Below are 16041 nucleotides of genomic sequence, written 5' to 3'. Positions count from 1 at the left end.
CCTTTTATATATATTCTTTCTTTTGTCTTTGAAGTTTTATATCTATCCTCTCTACTCTCTCTAGCCTCTCTCTGGGATCAAATTGGATCTCATGGTCGTGTCTATATGTCTTTAGGGAGTGATGACTGATGTATCACTATGCATTCGTCAACATCATGGTAGGACAACACATGTCAGGCCCAAGCCCCACACTTTGTTCCACACTCCATCCCATCAGGACTGGGGCAACCCCTTTTCGAACCAAAGATGCAAGGATATCGTCGAAATACTGAGAGCCCTGATGGGGTGCATGGTAGAAAAACCATGATATTGGGCATACCAAAAACTTTCAAGGCATACAAAGGACTAGTCCTCATTTGGATGACCTTATAAGGGGTACCCTATGGATGGTTTAATTACCTATATGCCCTTAAATCCTATAAATTACTAATCTATCTCTAACCTTAATACAGAAATCTATAATCATAAACCTAAAATCAGTTTCAACCCCTTCTTCTTCCTCCTCATCCTCCACAGCCGAACCCCCCTTCTCCTTTTTTTTTTTCATCGTATCATCGCCGAAATGAAATCGTCGATTCGTGAAAATTTAGTCGACGATTAAACTCATTTATATAATGGTTCGCCGTAAGCCAGTATCTCGTTCTAATCGAGCGATTGAACAACCCATTGAAGAAGAAGAAGATTTAGAGAGTGAAGAAGAAACTCAAAATCAACCGGAAGAAGAGATTGAAGAAGAACCAACTCCAGAAATGAGAATAAGAAGGTTAGTTTTACAAACCCATCTCGTGTTTGACGTTTTTGATTGGTTTGATTGATTTAATTCGTCAAATCATGTTTCTGCGGCGGTTACAGGGTATGGTTCGGCGCAAAACAAATCTTAGATGTGCGCCGAGCTGTTCTTGAAACTGAACCCTGAATGTGCATATGAACGGCTCGGCGTATATCTGAAATCCGTTTTGAGCCGAACTTAGTGACACAGAGACTTATATTTAGGATCGGCTTATTCGATGGTGTTAGTTTTGAGCCGAATATGTTTTGTGAATTTCAGAAATTTTGCATGTGCGTAGGATCGGCTTGTATGGTAGTATTAGTTTTGTGCCGAATAATTGTTGTTTGAATTTCAGAATTTTTGCATGTGCTTAGGATCGGCTTGTATGGTTGTATTAGTTTTGCACCGAATAAAGGTTTCAATTCATAAGTCTAGATTCGGCTTATTCGATAGTATTAGGGTTGCGCCGAATATCATTGTTAAAATTTCATAAATTTTATAAGTGTATAGGATCGGCTTATTTATATGATATCATGTTGCGCTGAATACATGTTTGAGTTCATAACCATAGACTCGGCTTATTCGACGATATCGGTTGTGAGCCGAATATATAGGATCGGCTTATAATTGTTTTGTGGTATGAGCCGATCCACTCTCTGTGTAAGCTAATAAAAATTTCAAGACATGATTCGGCTCATATGTGTTATTTCGGGTAAGCCGAGCCTTCTTATTTTCTTACAAGTTTTTGGCTTTCCAAATCTCTTTGTTGTTCGAATTAGTCTTATAACTTTCATACTTGTGTCAGGACCAATGCAGCTACAAAGAGGAAGAAGATGGAGGTAACACCTTCTACTTCTAAAACTCCCGATCCTAGAGGAGGAGGTAAGAAAAAATTGGGAGCGGGAGCTAGAGGAGGAATTTTAGAAGAAGAAGCTGAACAAATAAGAATTGAAAGACAAGAAGAAGGAATAGCTGAAGATGAAGAAGTTGATGATAATCAAGAAGTTCATCAAGAAACACAACCCTAAGGAAAACCCAAGAAAGACAAGAAAGGTAAGAAGGTGGCAGAACCCGAGAAAGAGAAGAACGATGATGATCGACGGATCACTGGTTTACACATTCCTGATGAAGATGACGTAATTACACCTCGATCAGATGGTTTTCCTCATGGTCTTCCGGAAGATGGAGGAAATGTGTTGATTGGTTATGCCGATTCTTGGGCGAAGAAAATTTATGAGACTCCTGATCACAACCGTGCAGTCCGAGTATTGAGACACCAGAGGGCAGCAGAATGGAGTCTTGATGAAGAGGTTCCTAAGGTGATTGCTTACGTACAACGCAGTGCTTTATGGCCTATCATCAATTATGGACATAAGGAATATGATAGTGTGTCGGCCTCTGCATTTACCGAGCGCTTTTTTCCAGAAACTTACACATTTCAATTACCTTTTGGAGAGATGGCAATCACTCCTGATGAGGCTAGTAAGATTACAGGCCTTAAAGCAAGGGGTGTAAGTGTGGATGCTGGTTTTTATGACATGAGTTGGGATGAGCTATACAATTTGTACCTGGATTGGGGTTCACAGAAAACTGAGTTGGAGTTTTGTCGATCAGTTAAAGATGTCGATACCGTTTGCATACCAGGTAGCATAAATAAGAAGAATAAGAAGATCAAGTTGACTAACTTGAAAAGGGAGTTTGAGAAGGAAGATGAAGAAGATGAAGTTGTTGAAGATGAGGATATTCCGGTAGGTATGTATCATGGGTCATTGTGGTATCCCGGTGGTTATGTTATATACGATCCTAGGCGAGTACTCCGTCAATTAGGATGCGTCCAAAAGGTTCCTTTGTTTGACGAGAAATTCAGGTTGTTACCAAAGAGTGGTAAGGGAACTAAAAGCACCACTTCATCTTGGGAACCAAAGTATGATCCTGATCCCACCGTTGAGTTTTGGAATAATTTAGACAATCACACATTAGATGCGTCCAAGTTAACACCTTTACTTGATGATCCATGTGAAGAGGATCCGGGCTATATGGATTGGTATAACCAAATTTCTCATCCCTTCATTATCAATAAGAAAATGCAAAAGATAGCTGATAAGGGGAAGGCGAAGCCAATCAAGATCACCAACAAGTCTACTTCCGAAGATGTAGTCAAGGCTTTCAAGATTATGGTAAGAATGACTTCACTTTATACTATTTTCATATATTAGTTATGGTAAAAATGTCTTCAACCTCATGGTTATAAGTTGTTGACAAATAAAAAAATAGGTTGCCGCGGGTAGGGAGATGTTGAAAAAAATGAAGGCCAAACTTGGTTGCAAAACACCAATGACCGTGGAAGAACAAAAATACCTCATCAACAAGTGGGATGCAATCATCAACAAAGGACAAGGACCCGAGGAACCCGAACAAAGGCCTACCACTAAGAGGTCTCGACAAGTTGGTGAAGGTACAAGCCAAGGTGGTGCTACCGTCCAACCCGGTAATGATGCGTCGGAAGATGAAGACCAAGGTGGAAGAAGAGGTGGTCGTGCAACTAAGAAGAGGGGTCGTGGTTAAATGCCCCTTTATGTACACTTTTATGGTACACTTTTTCTTAAGTTTTAAGTACACTTTTATGGTGTTGCAAACACCTTTGCTTTTAGGTGCTGAACTTTGTTTTTAATGGTCCTTCAGGTTCGGCTTTTTCTATAATTTGAGTTATAAGCCGAGCCTTAAAAATCATTATTGGTGTAATCCAGTATTGGTGTTCCTCAAGCACGATCAGGTTGATCCTCAATTTCATGTTTTAGTGATCCTTGGTATCCTCGTGAATTATGTCTACTGGATCAGGTTGATTTTCAATGGGTCCAAGCACGATCTACAAAGAATATCACAAGGTTAAACACTAGAAAGGGAATATAATAACAAGGTTCGGCGCATTCGATAATCACATTATGTGCCGAACTATAAACATTTACAGGTTTCGGCTTATACGATATCCTCAATATGTGCCGAACCACGAACAATATTTTAACCCAAAAATAAATAAATTCATGTTCGGCTCAGAAGATAATCATATTATGTGCCGAACCTTGAACATAAGAGGTTTCGGCTTATACGATATCCTCAATATATGCCGAACCACGAACAATATTTTAACCCAAAAATTTACAAATTCATGTTCAGCTCAGACGATAATCATATTATGTCCTGAATCTTGAACATAAGAGGTTTCGGCTGATACGATATTCTCCATATGTGTCGAACCAGTAACAATATTTCAACCCAGAAATTAAAAAATTATGTTCGGCACATACGATTTTGGATATGTAAGCCAAATTAGTAATGATTCTATTCCGGGCTATTCAGGATGTTGTTCGGCTTACTATGAAACTTTCATATAAGCCGAACTAGTTTCTAGCAAAAGGGTTGGAATTGGAAATTATAGGTTCGGCGCATGCAGTAACAGATTCAGTAAGCCGAACCGTTCATCAATTGGTAGATTCGGCTCATAGATGTGAGCCGAACCTCAACCTGTTTCGCCGAACCATGATTCAAAAAACCTAACTTTTGATAATTGAGAGCTATAGAAGTGAGATTAAGTATAGGATATAAGTGTACCTGTGTATTAGAAGCATTGGGTTCCTCATCAATGTCTTCATCATCAGGATTTGGCTCATAAAAATCATCATCTTGAGTTTGTGTTTGAGTTTGAGCTTGAGTTTGAGTGGGTGTAAAATCATTCTCATAATCTAAGAAATCAGCCATTTCTGGATCATTGTTGTAGTTGATATGTATTTTCCTAGGTTTTTTAGATGAATGATGACCCTCCTCATCCTCCATTGAATCAAGAATTAGAATTTTCTCACTTTCTCCTTCTCTTTCTCTCCTTCTTAACCAAACCAAAACTTTGATTTTTTTTTCCTCAAATTTTTCATCTAAACAACTCTTATAATTCTGAAAATTATTTTAATCAATAAACAAAATATTTAATCACTAATCAAGATTATTAACACTAATACGTAAAGGGCAGATTTGCCATTAAAAAAATTTGGGTTCAGGGGTTATCTGATTTTGCTATTTCACAACCTTTTTTGTCTTCATTCAGTATGCCTTGAAAGATTTTGGTATGCCCAAAATCATAATTCTGGTAGAAGGTCATGATTATCTTAATGGGTTTTGAGTAATCTTTTCTTTCTTTTAAATAATCATTTGAAAACAGACCACATCGCCACGATAGAACGAGGAACAAAGTGACATATATTCTCGTTCAGTTTATCAGATTACGAATTGTTAGCACAAAACATGAAAGTTTTGTCAGCTTTGGAGCTTGATTGTCAAACTTATTTGATGGAGGATTTGATTTACGTCTGGAAGATCAGATCCCAGTGGAATATTGAATTTTCATGGTTCATGATGATCACACTCAACCCTTGCAGTGTTGCATGTGTTTCGAGATCATTGAAGGAGAAAGGTTACAGCACCATAAAACTCCCCTTTGGACAGCGTAGAGCCATGGACTTGCAGTTGTACCAACGTTTTTTGAAAGACAAAAACAAATGATTTTTTTTCTCCATGCATGCTGTCCTTTGAAATTTGAATCTTGACTGACTGTTGACCACTGTAGAGTACAAGTAATATAGGCTGTAGTGGCAGATTTCGAGATCAACACAGATGCCAAAATATACGGCCTGGGTATAAGTGTTTTAGGCATTGGTATCCTGGAGTCTGGCTGGCATGACAGAAAACATTCAACTGGAGGAAATACCCTGTCAGTTTGAATGTTTAACCTCCCTATATCTAGTGTTGGATATCTAAGGATTGCTCGGATGGGCAACTTGCCGGAATCCGGAGACTTGTAGTTTTCTACTACATGCACTCTTGTACTGCACAACATGGCATGCAACGGAGGACCTACCCAAAATAACACAAAAGATCCCGAGTCCCGACCTTTGCAGAGTAGGACCTATGTGACCTGTGCCCTACTTACTTGAATGAGATCAAATACAAAAGTATCATTAGCTCAAAATACTGGAACACAAATATGAGCGACTGGGAAATTGATGCATTTGTTTCTGCAGAATGATACAGAATGAACTCCATCTAGATACACATGAGCAACACCTATGAGTTCATCAAACAGAATGATCTCCTACAGCAAAATAACAACAGGCTGCAGTCTTATGCTCCATTTATTTCAGTCTTGCTATGAATTTATGGTTCATATTAACCTCATCCAGTCATATAAATCTGCTACTTAACAATATCCAGTTCTTTAGTTGCAGCTTTGCTAGACGAAAAAACTAAGATTGAGACCAGAGATATGGAACAGCAGTATATCATGGATCTATCAAGCTGAAGGTAAGATTTCCAAAGCAAAAGTATTGATTTAATTGTGAACTTTGTAAACAGTAAGACTATTAGTTATAAGATTATAAGACTTCTCGCCATAAAGCAATGAGCCTTGTTTTACAAGATAAGGGGTGATGGGTTAGCAACCAAGAATCTAGACATGCTTCTGAAACACCAGCAACATAAAACGAAATCTTTTTGTTCAACCTGCGTGCATGTATGTTTTGGCAAGCAAAGATATCCACAAGAAATTGATAAAAGTATAACACAGTGCCTTCAATCTACACGGGTTTAGACACTTTCTAATTTCTATTGCCATTGATGATATGAACTGATTGTAACAAAAGAGTCACTAATCTTTCCAATATAATTTCAAAAGAGCAAACTATTTCCAACAAGGAAACCAGCAAACTATTTCCAACAAGGAAACCAGCAAACTATTTCCGACAAGGAAACCAGTTGCTGGAAGCAGGGCATTGAGATAAATACCTTTTTTCCCTGAGCAGCTGTATTACACAATCTGGCTGAATTTTCTTTATTCAACTTCAGATCATTCTGCACATACAAATCACAATAAGGAAACAAAAAATGGTTACACAAAAGGCGATGACTACAACAGGTCGCCATAAATTTGCAGGCCTTCAAACAGATTTTGATGAATTCTACTCCCCAAGAATCATTTAAAAGTTCCATCTTGGAGAGGTTTGAACTGTGTTCTGTCGGGGTCTAATTATAGGTTCCTTGTTCATCCTTCTTTTTATGATAGAGGAAACAGTGGGACTGTGAAAATCATGGCTTCTCTGAGATGATGCACCATGTGAATAAGTTTTTCTTCCTGGGATGAAACTCTGCTGCTTTTCCGTGGCTGAATTTCGTGTTGTTGGATTTCTTTCAGCAGAGGAACTTCTTCTATTGTAGCTCACACAACTTTGGCTTCTACCCACTTGCTGGAACTTTCCCTCTCTAGGACTAGTGTAATTTCTGCTCTCCATAGTTTCGGCTGAGTACATTGTTGTTTCCCCATCACTACTGTAATCGCCCTGGAAAGCTTTTATCTCATACGGGAAATGTGAAGCATGTATAGGAGATGAACTAGACTGGACTTCACTTTGATCTTCACTGACCGAACCAGTAGAGATAATATCAGCATCTGTGGCAGGACATGGTTGCCTTGGAGCATCTTGTTCTTGTCGTGAGAGAATGTTGTTCAATGGGGTAAGCAGCTTCTCATCTGAACTAGGAGGCAGGCGTTTAATAGGAACAGGAAGAACTATAGATTTCGGAACACTTCTGGGGGGGAAATTTATATCCAAAAGTTGGATGTGTGTGTTGCTATTTTCTTTCCTATGAAATGGAACTGAAGTCAATCTTGGTGATTCATAGATCTCTGGAGTTGGAATTCCTTGCTCATGAGAAACAAAGATTTCCTCTTGGCATATATTTCCGGAGGCAGCACAGCTAGGTCCAGGTTGATTTCTGGGTTTTGAAACGATATTTGATGATGATGGTGTTTCATCATTTTCACCCTCAGTTGGTTTGAAAACTTGACGAAGGGTGAAAGACGCACAAGAATGGTCACTCTTTTGTCCCGAGGACATTAGTCGAATGAGTGGAAGTTTGGGTTTGTTAAGATCGTCTAAGCTTCCCTCCCAGTGCTGGTTTAACCAATCACAAATGATGGGAATTGGGATTCCGAATTGCATTGGATGGTCTTTTTTCCACGAGGACGGCGACGATGATGTTGAAGTGGATGAAGATTTGGCAGTTGGAGAAGAAGCTAGCTTCATGGGATCACAGACCATGAAAGCTAGGTTACCTTGAACATCAAACCCTGCAGATCCTGGGCTCCATGTTATTCCATCTGTTGATAGTTTTATAAGGTTATCAGTGGCAATTACCACTTTTCCTTCACCGATTGTCAATTCTTTCTTTTCTGTGTGACCCAAAAGGTAAACTACACATCCCAGATCCAGAGATGGATTTGAGCAGGTCTTTATGTAATGAGGCTGCTGGTTTTGTGAAACTGAATCCCCATCGATGGCATCCAATCCCACTATTGTAAGATCAAGAACCGAGCTGGTGATGAAAAACCTGCGACCAGACAAAAATTTGCAGGAAACCAATATCAAATTTCCCAGTTCCACAGACTATGACCTAAAAAACTAATAACTACCTTCCAAAGGAAAAACTTCTTCATTTATGACATTATAAAATGTAATTCTCGGTTACCCTTGGATATGATGTTAGATATATTTCTATTTTACTTCTAATCCTTAGTCGTGCTTTCACTTTTCTTTGCTTTCTTTTTTCTTCTAACTAAGATCTTTCTATCATGGCAAGTAGCTTTAGCTTTCAAGTCAGAAACATGTCTATAACTGGCGAAGCTCTAATTGGAATTTGTAACTTTTCTAAAAACGATAACATTTTTATCTGCTGTGGAAGATAGTAGCATTAAACACTTGTTTCTCCCATTCATTAACTTGTAAGGAATGGTAAAAGTGAATGTTGATATATATACAACCAAAACCATATAGTCGCTCAACTATTTACTCTCAAGAAAGTGAATAAACATTAACAGGTTATCATACATATCAGCTATTACAGAAAATAATCTTAGTAGATCTATTTTAGTCAGTCCTACACACTGCAAATAATTTTAGTAGATCTATTTTAGAAAAGTTCGATGTAGGGCATATCACATCTGCTCATGAATTGTCAGCCTAAGCCAATAAGTCTTTCTAGTTAAGCCATTTCTTAAACTGACTGCTTCTCTTGTTCTATGTTACTGCAAGCTACAGAATGCAGACTCTTGCTTGTACCGGTTCCTGATCGTCTGTCTATTAAGAAAGAAGCATAAGTTGACCCCAATTACATTATTTCTCTTCAGTAAGATGAATGAACCAACTAGGGATTCTTAATAAGTTTCCTAAATATAACTGATGGAGGTTCCATTGACATAAAATGATATTGTGTTGAGTGTTGACAAATTTGACTTTGTCAGGCTACTGGGGCCCAGATGACGATTAACTGGAGCTGTTTTTTCAGAAACATGTGACATACCATCTAATGGTTTGAAATTCAACGGTAGATGAGTTGTTCATTTTACTGCCCGACTCTGATGACATAATTCGAATTTCTACTCTGTAGGTAATCTAAGATGAGAATAGCATCTACACCAAAACCAAAAGTCACACTTTAGTTCGTGACCATGTGAGCTCCACAATAGATTGTAATCACAATTCACAATATAATTTAAGCATGTCAACGGAACCCTCCTCATATAAATTTAGGCAGTTATTAAGTCACTAATAGTGGAGCAGCTATCATATCATACACACTGACTCTTCTTTAACTCACTTAATCCTGCGCACTGCAAATAATTGTAGTAGATCTCTTTTAAAAATGCTTGGCATAGGGCAGATCACATCTGCTCACAAATTGTCAGCTTAAGCCAATAAGTATTTCTAGCTAAGCCATTTCTTAGGGACTACTTCTCTTATTCAATGATAATCCAAGCTACAGATCCGAGACTCTTGCTTGTACAGGTTCCTGATTGCCTACTAAGAAAAGAAGCATGAGCTGACACACTACTTTATTTCTCTCCAGCAAGATGAGTGAACCAAACTAGGGACTTAATAAGCTTTTCCTAAATGTAAAGGGCTGTGCTGCCCCCGCGCTGTCATGCAGGACAGCTTTATAAGCTAGCTAGAAACTGGCTAGCTTATAAAGCTTCCCTGCGCTGCCAGGCGGGATAGCACTGGCCAAACACAGATGAGGGAGGTTCCACTTCCATGCTTAAAATGATACTGCATTGATAAATTTGATTTTGTCCGGCTGACATCTAAAGGTTAGAAATTCAACGGTAGATGAGTTGTTCATTTTGGAGTCGGATGAGAAAAGCATCTACACCAAAAGCCACACTTTAGTTCATTATCATGTGAGCTCTACAATAGATTGTGTTTCTAATCACAATATCAATGTAAGGATGTCAACGGAACCCTCCACATACAAATTCAGGCAGTTATTAACTATTACGTCACTGATACTTACATGTGACTAATTTTGGGCAGCGTTTAAAATTCGATAACAAGTAGTAACCATATTTTGTGTAAGCCTTACTTTATGCAACATCTGCATTCTAATAAGGAGCTCACCTAAATAACAAAGAAACCTGTTCTTTTTATTTTTACCCCTATGTAGGCAACTTCAGTTTTCGAGTGACTCGAAATAACTAGTAAAATTGCTCTAACCACTAACTCCGTCACTATGAAGTTTCTCATTAACATACAGTTTGAAACTATAATTCTTTGACTAACTTCTCTGAATAACAGATAAAAGTTATACCACGTCATATCCTTACATCACAAGTAGCTTCAAAACCAAATTGCAGTTGGAATATTTAGCCAAAAGCCAAATCTACGAAGACTCAAATCAAAATTAACTTAATCGTGTGTATATTGGTTTTCTATGTAAAGTTGGCTAAAGGATTCACAAGTATCGAATGCCCCAAAAATATAAGTTATTTCGCCTAAGCTAATAAATACCCCCTTTTGATATCATCATTTGAGACAGCTAAAAAGCAAACCCTTAACAAGCAATTGAATACAGTACAATACATCCACACCATAAAGCCGAAATTTCCATTAGAAAAAGCAAATTTTCAATTAAAAATACGACATTCAAAAGCGAAAAAGAAACCTAAACCATCAACAACTTCAATTAGATCAAAATTCTATACTACATTGCCTAAAAACATTCACTAATTACACAGAAGAACATCATTCAAATTAGATCTAACATATTTAAATGGAAAAAGTGAATGGGTAGTAGTACTAACCTGTGAGGAACAAGTCTAGCAGCAACATTATGCTGCAATCGAATCTCTTCAGCTTCTTCAGCAGCAGTTACAGAAGGAAGATTAATATGAGTAGTTAGGAGTAGATTTCTATGGATTAAAAATCCAGTACCACCACATACTTTAGCCATTGCTGGACCTTTACTAGTAAAAATACTACCTTTCATTCTCTCTGATTTCCCACCTCCATTACAAAAACACCATGATTCTACCCCCATTTTTTCCCTTTTCAACTTCTGGGTTTTTTTTGTGTGTTTTTCAACTCAAAAATTGGTTCTATTTAAGAAACCCTAACATTACACATTCAAAACAGAAACGGTTATAGGAAAAATTAAGTGTGGGAAGAAGAAGAAAATGTCAATGTAACGTTTTGAGGATTTTTCTAGAGAGAAGAAGAAATGTAGTAATGAGTCATGAGTAATGACTAATGAGATGAAGGTGTAGACTGTAAAGAGATAAAAATATGAAGTTTTTTAAGTTTTAAAAAGCATTTATCTGGAGAGAAATAACGCCGACAGTGTGAACTGTGAAGTGAGAGAGAGGATGGGGGTTGTGCTATTCACCGTCTGTTTTATGTTTTGAGGGGACGTTTCGACTTTTTGGATTTTGAAGGAAGATATGTTCAAAGTGTTCAAGATATGTCTTTTTTTTCCTCGCGTTTTTAGGGGCCACTCAAAAGGATTTAGGGGCCATCAATTTATACTCATCCAAAGACTCTAGTTAAGGGGTACCCTATATGATATTGAAGTTACATAAATGCCCTTCTGGTAAAACCGTATAAAAACCAAATCAAAAAAAATTCTACTCATTTCAACTCTTCTTCTTCCAGTTTCATATCTTCCGATTGTGGAAGAAAAAAAACTTTCCCTCGTTCAACCGAAACATCGTCGCGAATCGTAAAATCAAAACATCGTCGATTCGTTTATAAAACAATGGATAAGGGAAATGAAACCCACAGACCTAGAACCAAAAATGTTGCTCGGGGTATTGATCCAAAGATTGGGATTTTAGCAAGAAATAAAGAAATTCTTGCTGCAAATGAAGAAGAACGCGAAGAACAAGTACCCGGCAATGTAGTCGGTGGTGGCGATTCCGATAGTCAAACACTTCGTCAACTTCAAATGGCCCCAATTAGGTAAGAATCTATCATTTTTGGTGTTTATTTCGCTTTAATTCGACGAATCGAGAAAAAAAATTCTAGGGTTTTCGGTTTTTTATCCAGATTCGGGCGATATTCATGCTTATTTACTTCCGAATGTAGTCGTGTTCTTCGTTTCTCAAGAACATCGACAGTATTCGGGAGATATATTTGTTGGTTATCTGCCGAATATTGTTGGCCATATCTTCCTGGATACAAACTGGTAATAATCAGTAGTTTGATGAATTTTTTGGCTTCCGAATATATTTAAGTAGACACACAGTATTCGGAAGTACACTCACTACCGAATATATATATTGAAAAAAATCTCAAAATTTTTGATATAGAAAAAATCCCATTTTGGGGCCAGTATTTATTCGGAAGACAATATAATGTTTTATACCTCCGATTGTGTAGGATAAAATTTTAGAGTTTCTGAACTCCAGTTGATGAATATTCGGTTGTAAACATGTTTAGTTATATTCCGATTTTTTTTCATTCGGGAAAAATATGTGTCTTCTTACTTCCGAATTTGTTTATTCGGGTTATAGTTTTGTACTTTTTCTTCCGATTGTGTAGGATGAAAAATTTAGAGCTTCTGAACTCCAATTGATGCATATTCGGTTGTAAATATGTTTAGTTAGCTTTCGATTGTTTTGTATTCGGGAACAGTATGTGTCTTTTTACGTCTGAATGTGTACATTCGGGTTATATTTCCATACTTTGTCTTCCGATTGTATAGTTTGTAAATATTGTTCCTTTCTTTGTTGTTTAGACAAAGTCGAGAAAGGAGGAAGAAAGTGACATCTAATGCTAGGAGGGAAAGGAGCGCCAAAGATAATTCAAGTGCTCAACAAAGCTTACAAGAACAAAGCAGTCAACAAGGAGTGCAACCAAGTGCTGAACAAAGTGTAGAACAACAAGGCAGTGAACAAGGGGTGCAACCAAGTGTTGAACAAGCCGCTCAACAAAGTTCAGAACCAACTGCTCCACAAGTTACACCCCACCATGAAATTGAACCAGTTGATCCAGTGCCAAGAGTAGAAGAAGAAGGACAACCAAGTGGTACCCAAAAAGCCAAAAAAAGAAAAGATGGTGTAAAGAAGGATATTGCTAAGAAAGCATCACATCTTGTCCCTCAGCACTTGAAGAAGAAGGGTATTCTAGCAGGCACAATCCTTGGGCTACCGGCGGATGGAGGAAAATTGCTATTTGGATACAAAGACTCATGGTCCAGAGAAATATACGAAACCGAGGTAATAAAATTACTATTTTTTATTAATGTATTGTCTATGTGTTATATCGTAATATTTGTATTAAGGATTTTTTTATGTACTTTAATAGGATCATCAAGATGCGGTCCGTCTACTCAAACCTACCGCCGCACCAACAAAAATGCTTGCGTGGCCTTTATCCGGTGAATGTGAAAGGTTCAAGTCAATTGTTTCCAACTCGGGGTTAGCTAATGCCGCCGAGAATTCATTGTTGGAACATGATCGTGTGGCCATATCGGCGTTCTTGGAGAGAATGTATCCTGAGACCGATACTTTCCATATGCCGTTTGGGGAGATGACGATTACTCCGGATGATGTTGTGCAGATTCTTAACCTTCCCGACCAAGGCACACTTGTGAAGTTTAACTACACAAAGCAGTTAAGTTGGGCACAACTTTATGCTCTAACTAAAAAGTGCTTATGTTGGGATGAAGATACAACAACAGCAGAGTTTAGGAGGCATGCAAGTTACAGAACAAGACAGATCAACATTACATCTTTGATGAATATGTTTCGAGGCACCTTGGAGAAGGAAAAGAATGGAACGTTAACTGATGAGCAAGTGAACCACGCTGCCACCGCATATCTCCTTTGTGTATTGGGATGTGTCATATTCCCCAATACTTCTGGAAACCGGATCGACGCCAACCTTATACAACTTTTGGATCCTCTCCATGAAGTCGGTGACTATTCTTGGGGCACGGCATGCCTAGCATTCTTGATGGAAGAGTTGAGAAAGGCTTCGAGGCTAGGAACCTTCCAAGTTTCCGGGAACGTGGCTCTATTGCAGGTTTTTTCTTTAACTCTATAACTCACTCTATAGTTATTCGGTAGACAATACATATGATGCATATCCATAACTCCAAATGACGCATATTCGGTAGGAAATGATCCATCTCTTTTTCCGAATGTTGGTTATTCGGTGTTTAGGTACTTATTTTGTTTTCCGATTATATACAATCGAAAATATTCTTTTGATATTAGAACCAAATATACAGGCCAGAAAAGCTATAGGTTACTGAACTCCAAATGACGCATATTCGGTAGGACATTATCCATCTCTTTTCTCGAATGTTGGTTATTCGGTGGTTAGGTACTTACTTTGTTTTCCGATTATATACAATCGGAAATATTCTTTTGATATTAGAACCGAATATACAGGCCAGAAAAGCTATAGGTTACTGAACTCCAAATGACGCATATTCGGTAGGACATTATCCATCTCTTTTCCCGAATGTTGGTTATTCGGTGGTTAGGTACTTACTTTGTTTTCCGATTATATACAATCAGAAATATTCTTTTGATATTAGAACCGAATATACAGGCCAGAAAAACTATAGGTTACTGAACTCCAAATGACGCATATTCGGTAGGACATTATCCATCTCTATTTCCGAATGTTTGGTATTCGATGGATAGGTACTCAGTTGTATTTCCGATTATATATAATCGGAAATAATGTTTGGAAATTACTTCCGAATATACACAATCTATTTACTAAAACTTGGTTTCTTATGTATATAGGCATGGATCTATGACCACTTCCCTATCCTGAAGTTGGCCGGAGAGAACCCGGGGTGGTGCAAAGGTACTCATAGAGAAACAAAGTATATATTTGAAGACAACCGTTCTAGGACAAAAGAGCAGTAGTTGATTCGCATGAGGGAGATTTTGGACCAATTGAAGGCCTCGGACGTATGCTTTGATCCATACAAGGAAGATCGAGCCAGTGGGCATATAAATGTTCGGTCGGACTTGTCCCTTTATTTTGGACCATTGTGGCACCCCACAGGATATGTGATGTATAACCCCTCTAGGGTGATGCGACAACACGGGTATATACAACATCAACCTGTGGAGAAAATGGGGGATTACTACAAATTGGAGTTGGAGTTGTGCTCTTCTAGTGGTGATAATCTCACGATTGTTCACACAGGCCCACCTACTGTTCTTGATAACTGGGATAAGAGGAATGACTTCATTACCGATACTGGTAGACGAACCACCCGAGGTGATGAAAATTCTCCAGACTATATGAGTTGGTATAACAAGGTATCACATCCTTTGGTTATCCGTGAAATCAAATCCAACACTACTGCGGCGGGTTCAAGTTATAATTGTATCATCAAAGACAAACCGGCTGGTTATGATAGACTGGTGCGTGTTCTTATATTTTTGTTCATTTCATATTATTCCTATAAATCTTAGGTAATTACCGTTTGATGTTATGTCATTACGTATAAAAAACAGGTGAATAGGTTCAAGCGTGTTTCCAAAATGTTAACTGCATGCCTGAAGAGCGGAGATCCCATGCCAGCTGAGAAGATCAAAGAGGCTAGAGATCTAGTTGATAATATGGATAACGAAGATTATGCTTCCCAGTTTGGGGAGAAAGTCACGAAGAGGCATCATCCCAAGGTGGCAGTATCAAAGACGGGTAAAAGAACTCGAGCTTCATCGAGCGCTGAAGCTGCTCCAACTGAAGGTGCTCAAACCCGTGGTCGTGCAGGACTGAGAGGTAGTCACGGTCGTAAAGTAAAGAAGAGCAGATAAATAACAATGATTTGTGTTGTACATTCGGAAGTTTGGGTAACTAAGTTAGACAAGTTCAAATGACAATGATTTGTGTGGTACATTCGAAAATTTTGGTAACCAAGTTAACTTC

At 38.2% G+C, this 16041-nt stretch overlaps 1 protein-coding gene across 1 annotated transcript; it reads right to left on the bottom strand.

Annotated features, from left to right (window-relative positions):
* Positions 1-6399: 6399 nt before the first annotated feature.
* Positions 6400-11402, bottom strand: LOC113282959. Its single transcript, XM_026532071.1, has 2 exons — positions 10947-11402; positions 6400-8200 (listed from the first exon to the last, which is right to left on the bottom strand). The coding sequence occupies exons 1-2, from the start codon at positions 11180-11182 to the stop codon at positions 6790-6792; spliced, it is 1647 nt and encodes a 548-aa protein (XP_026387856.1). The 5' UTR covers positions 11183-11402; the 3' UTR covers positions 6400-6789.
* Between the last annotated feature and the right edge of the window lie 4639 nt (positions 11403-16041).

This window comes from Papaver somniferum, chromosome 5 (assembly GCF_003573695.1).
Source record: "Papaver somniferum cultivar HN1 chromosome 5, ASM357369v1, whole genome shotgun sequence".
Taxonomy (NCBI): Eukaryota; Viridiplantae; Streptophyta; class Magnoliopsida; order Ranunculales; family Papaveraceae; genus Papaver; species Papaver somniferum.
This window is presented reverse-complemented; position numbering and strand designations above follow the sequence as displayed.

What these genes read in the sequence shown, in the direction of transcription:
- LOC113282959 (XM_026532071.1), bottom strand. Translation starts at nt 11,182, where the DNA reads ATGGGGGTAGAATCATGGTGTTTTTGTAATGGAGGTGGGAAATCAGAG. An exon ending in GCTAGACTTGTTCCTCACAG is followed by an intron (nt 8,201 to 10,946) that starts GTTAGTACTACT and finishes GTCTGGTCGCAG; the next exon opens with GTTTTTCATCACCAGCTCGG.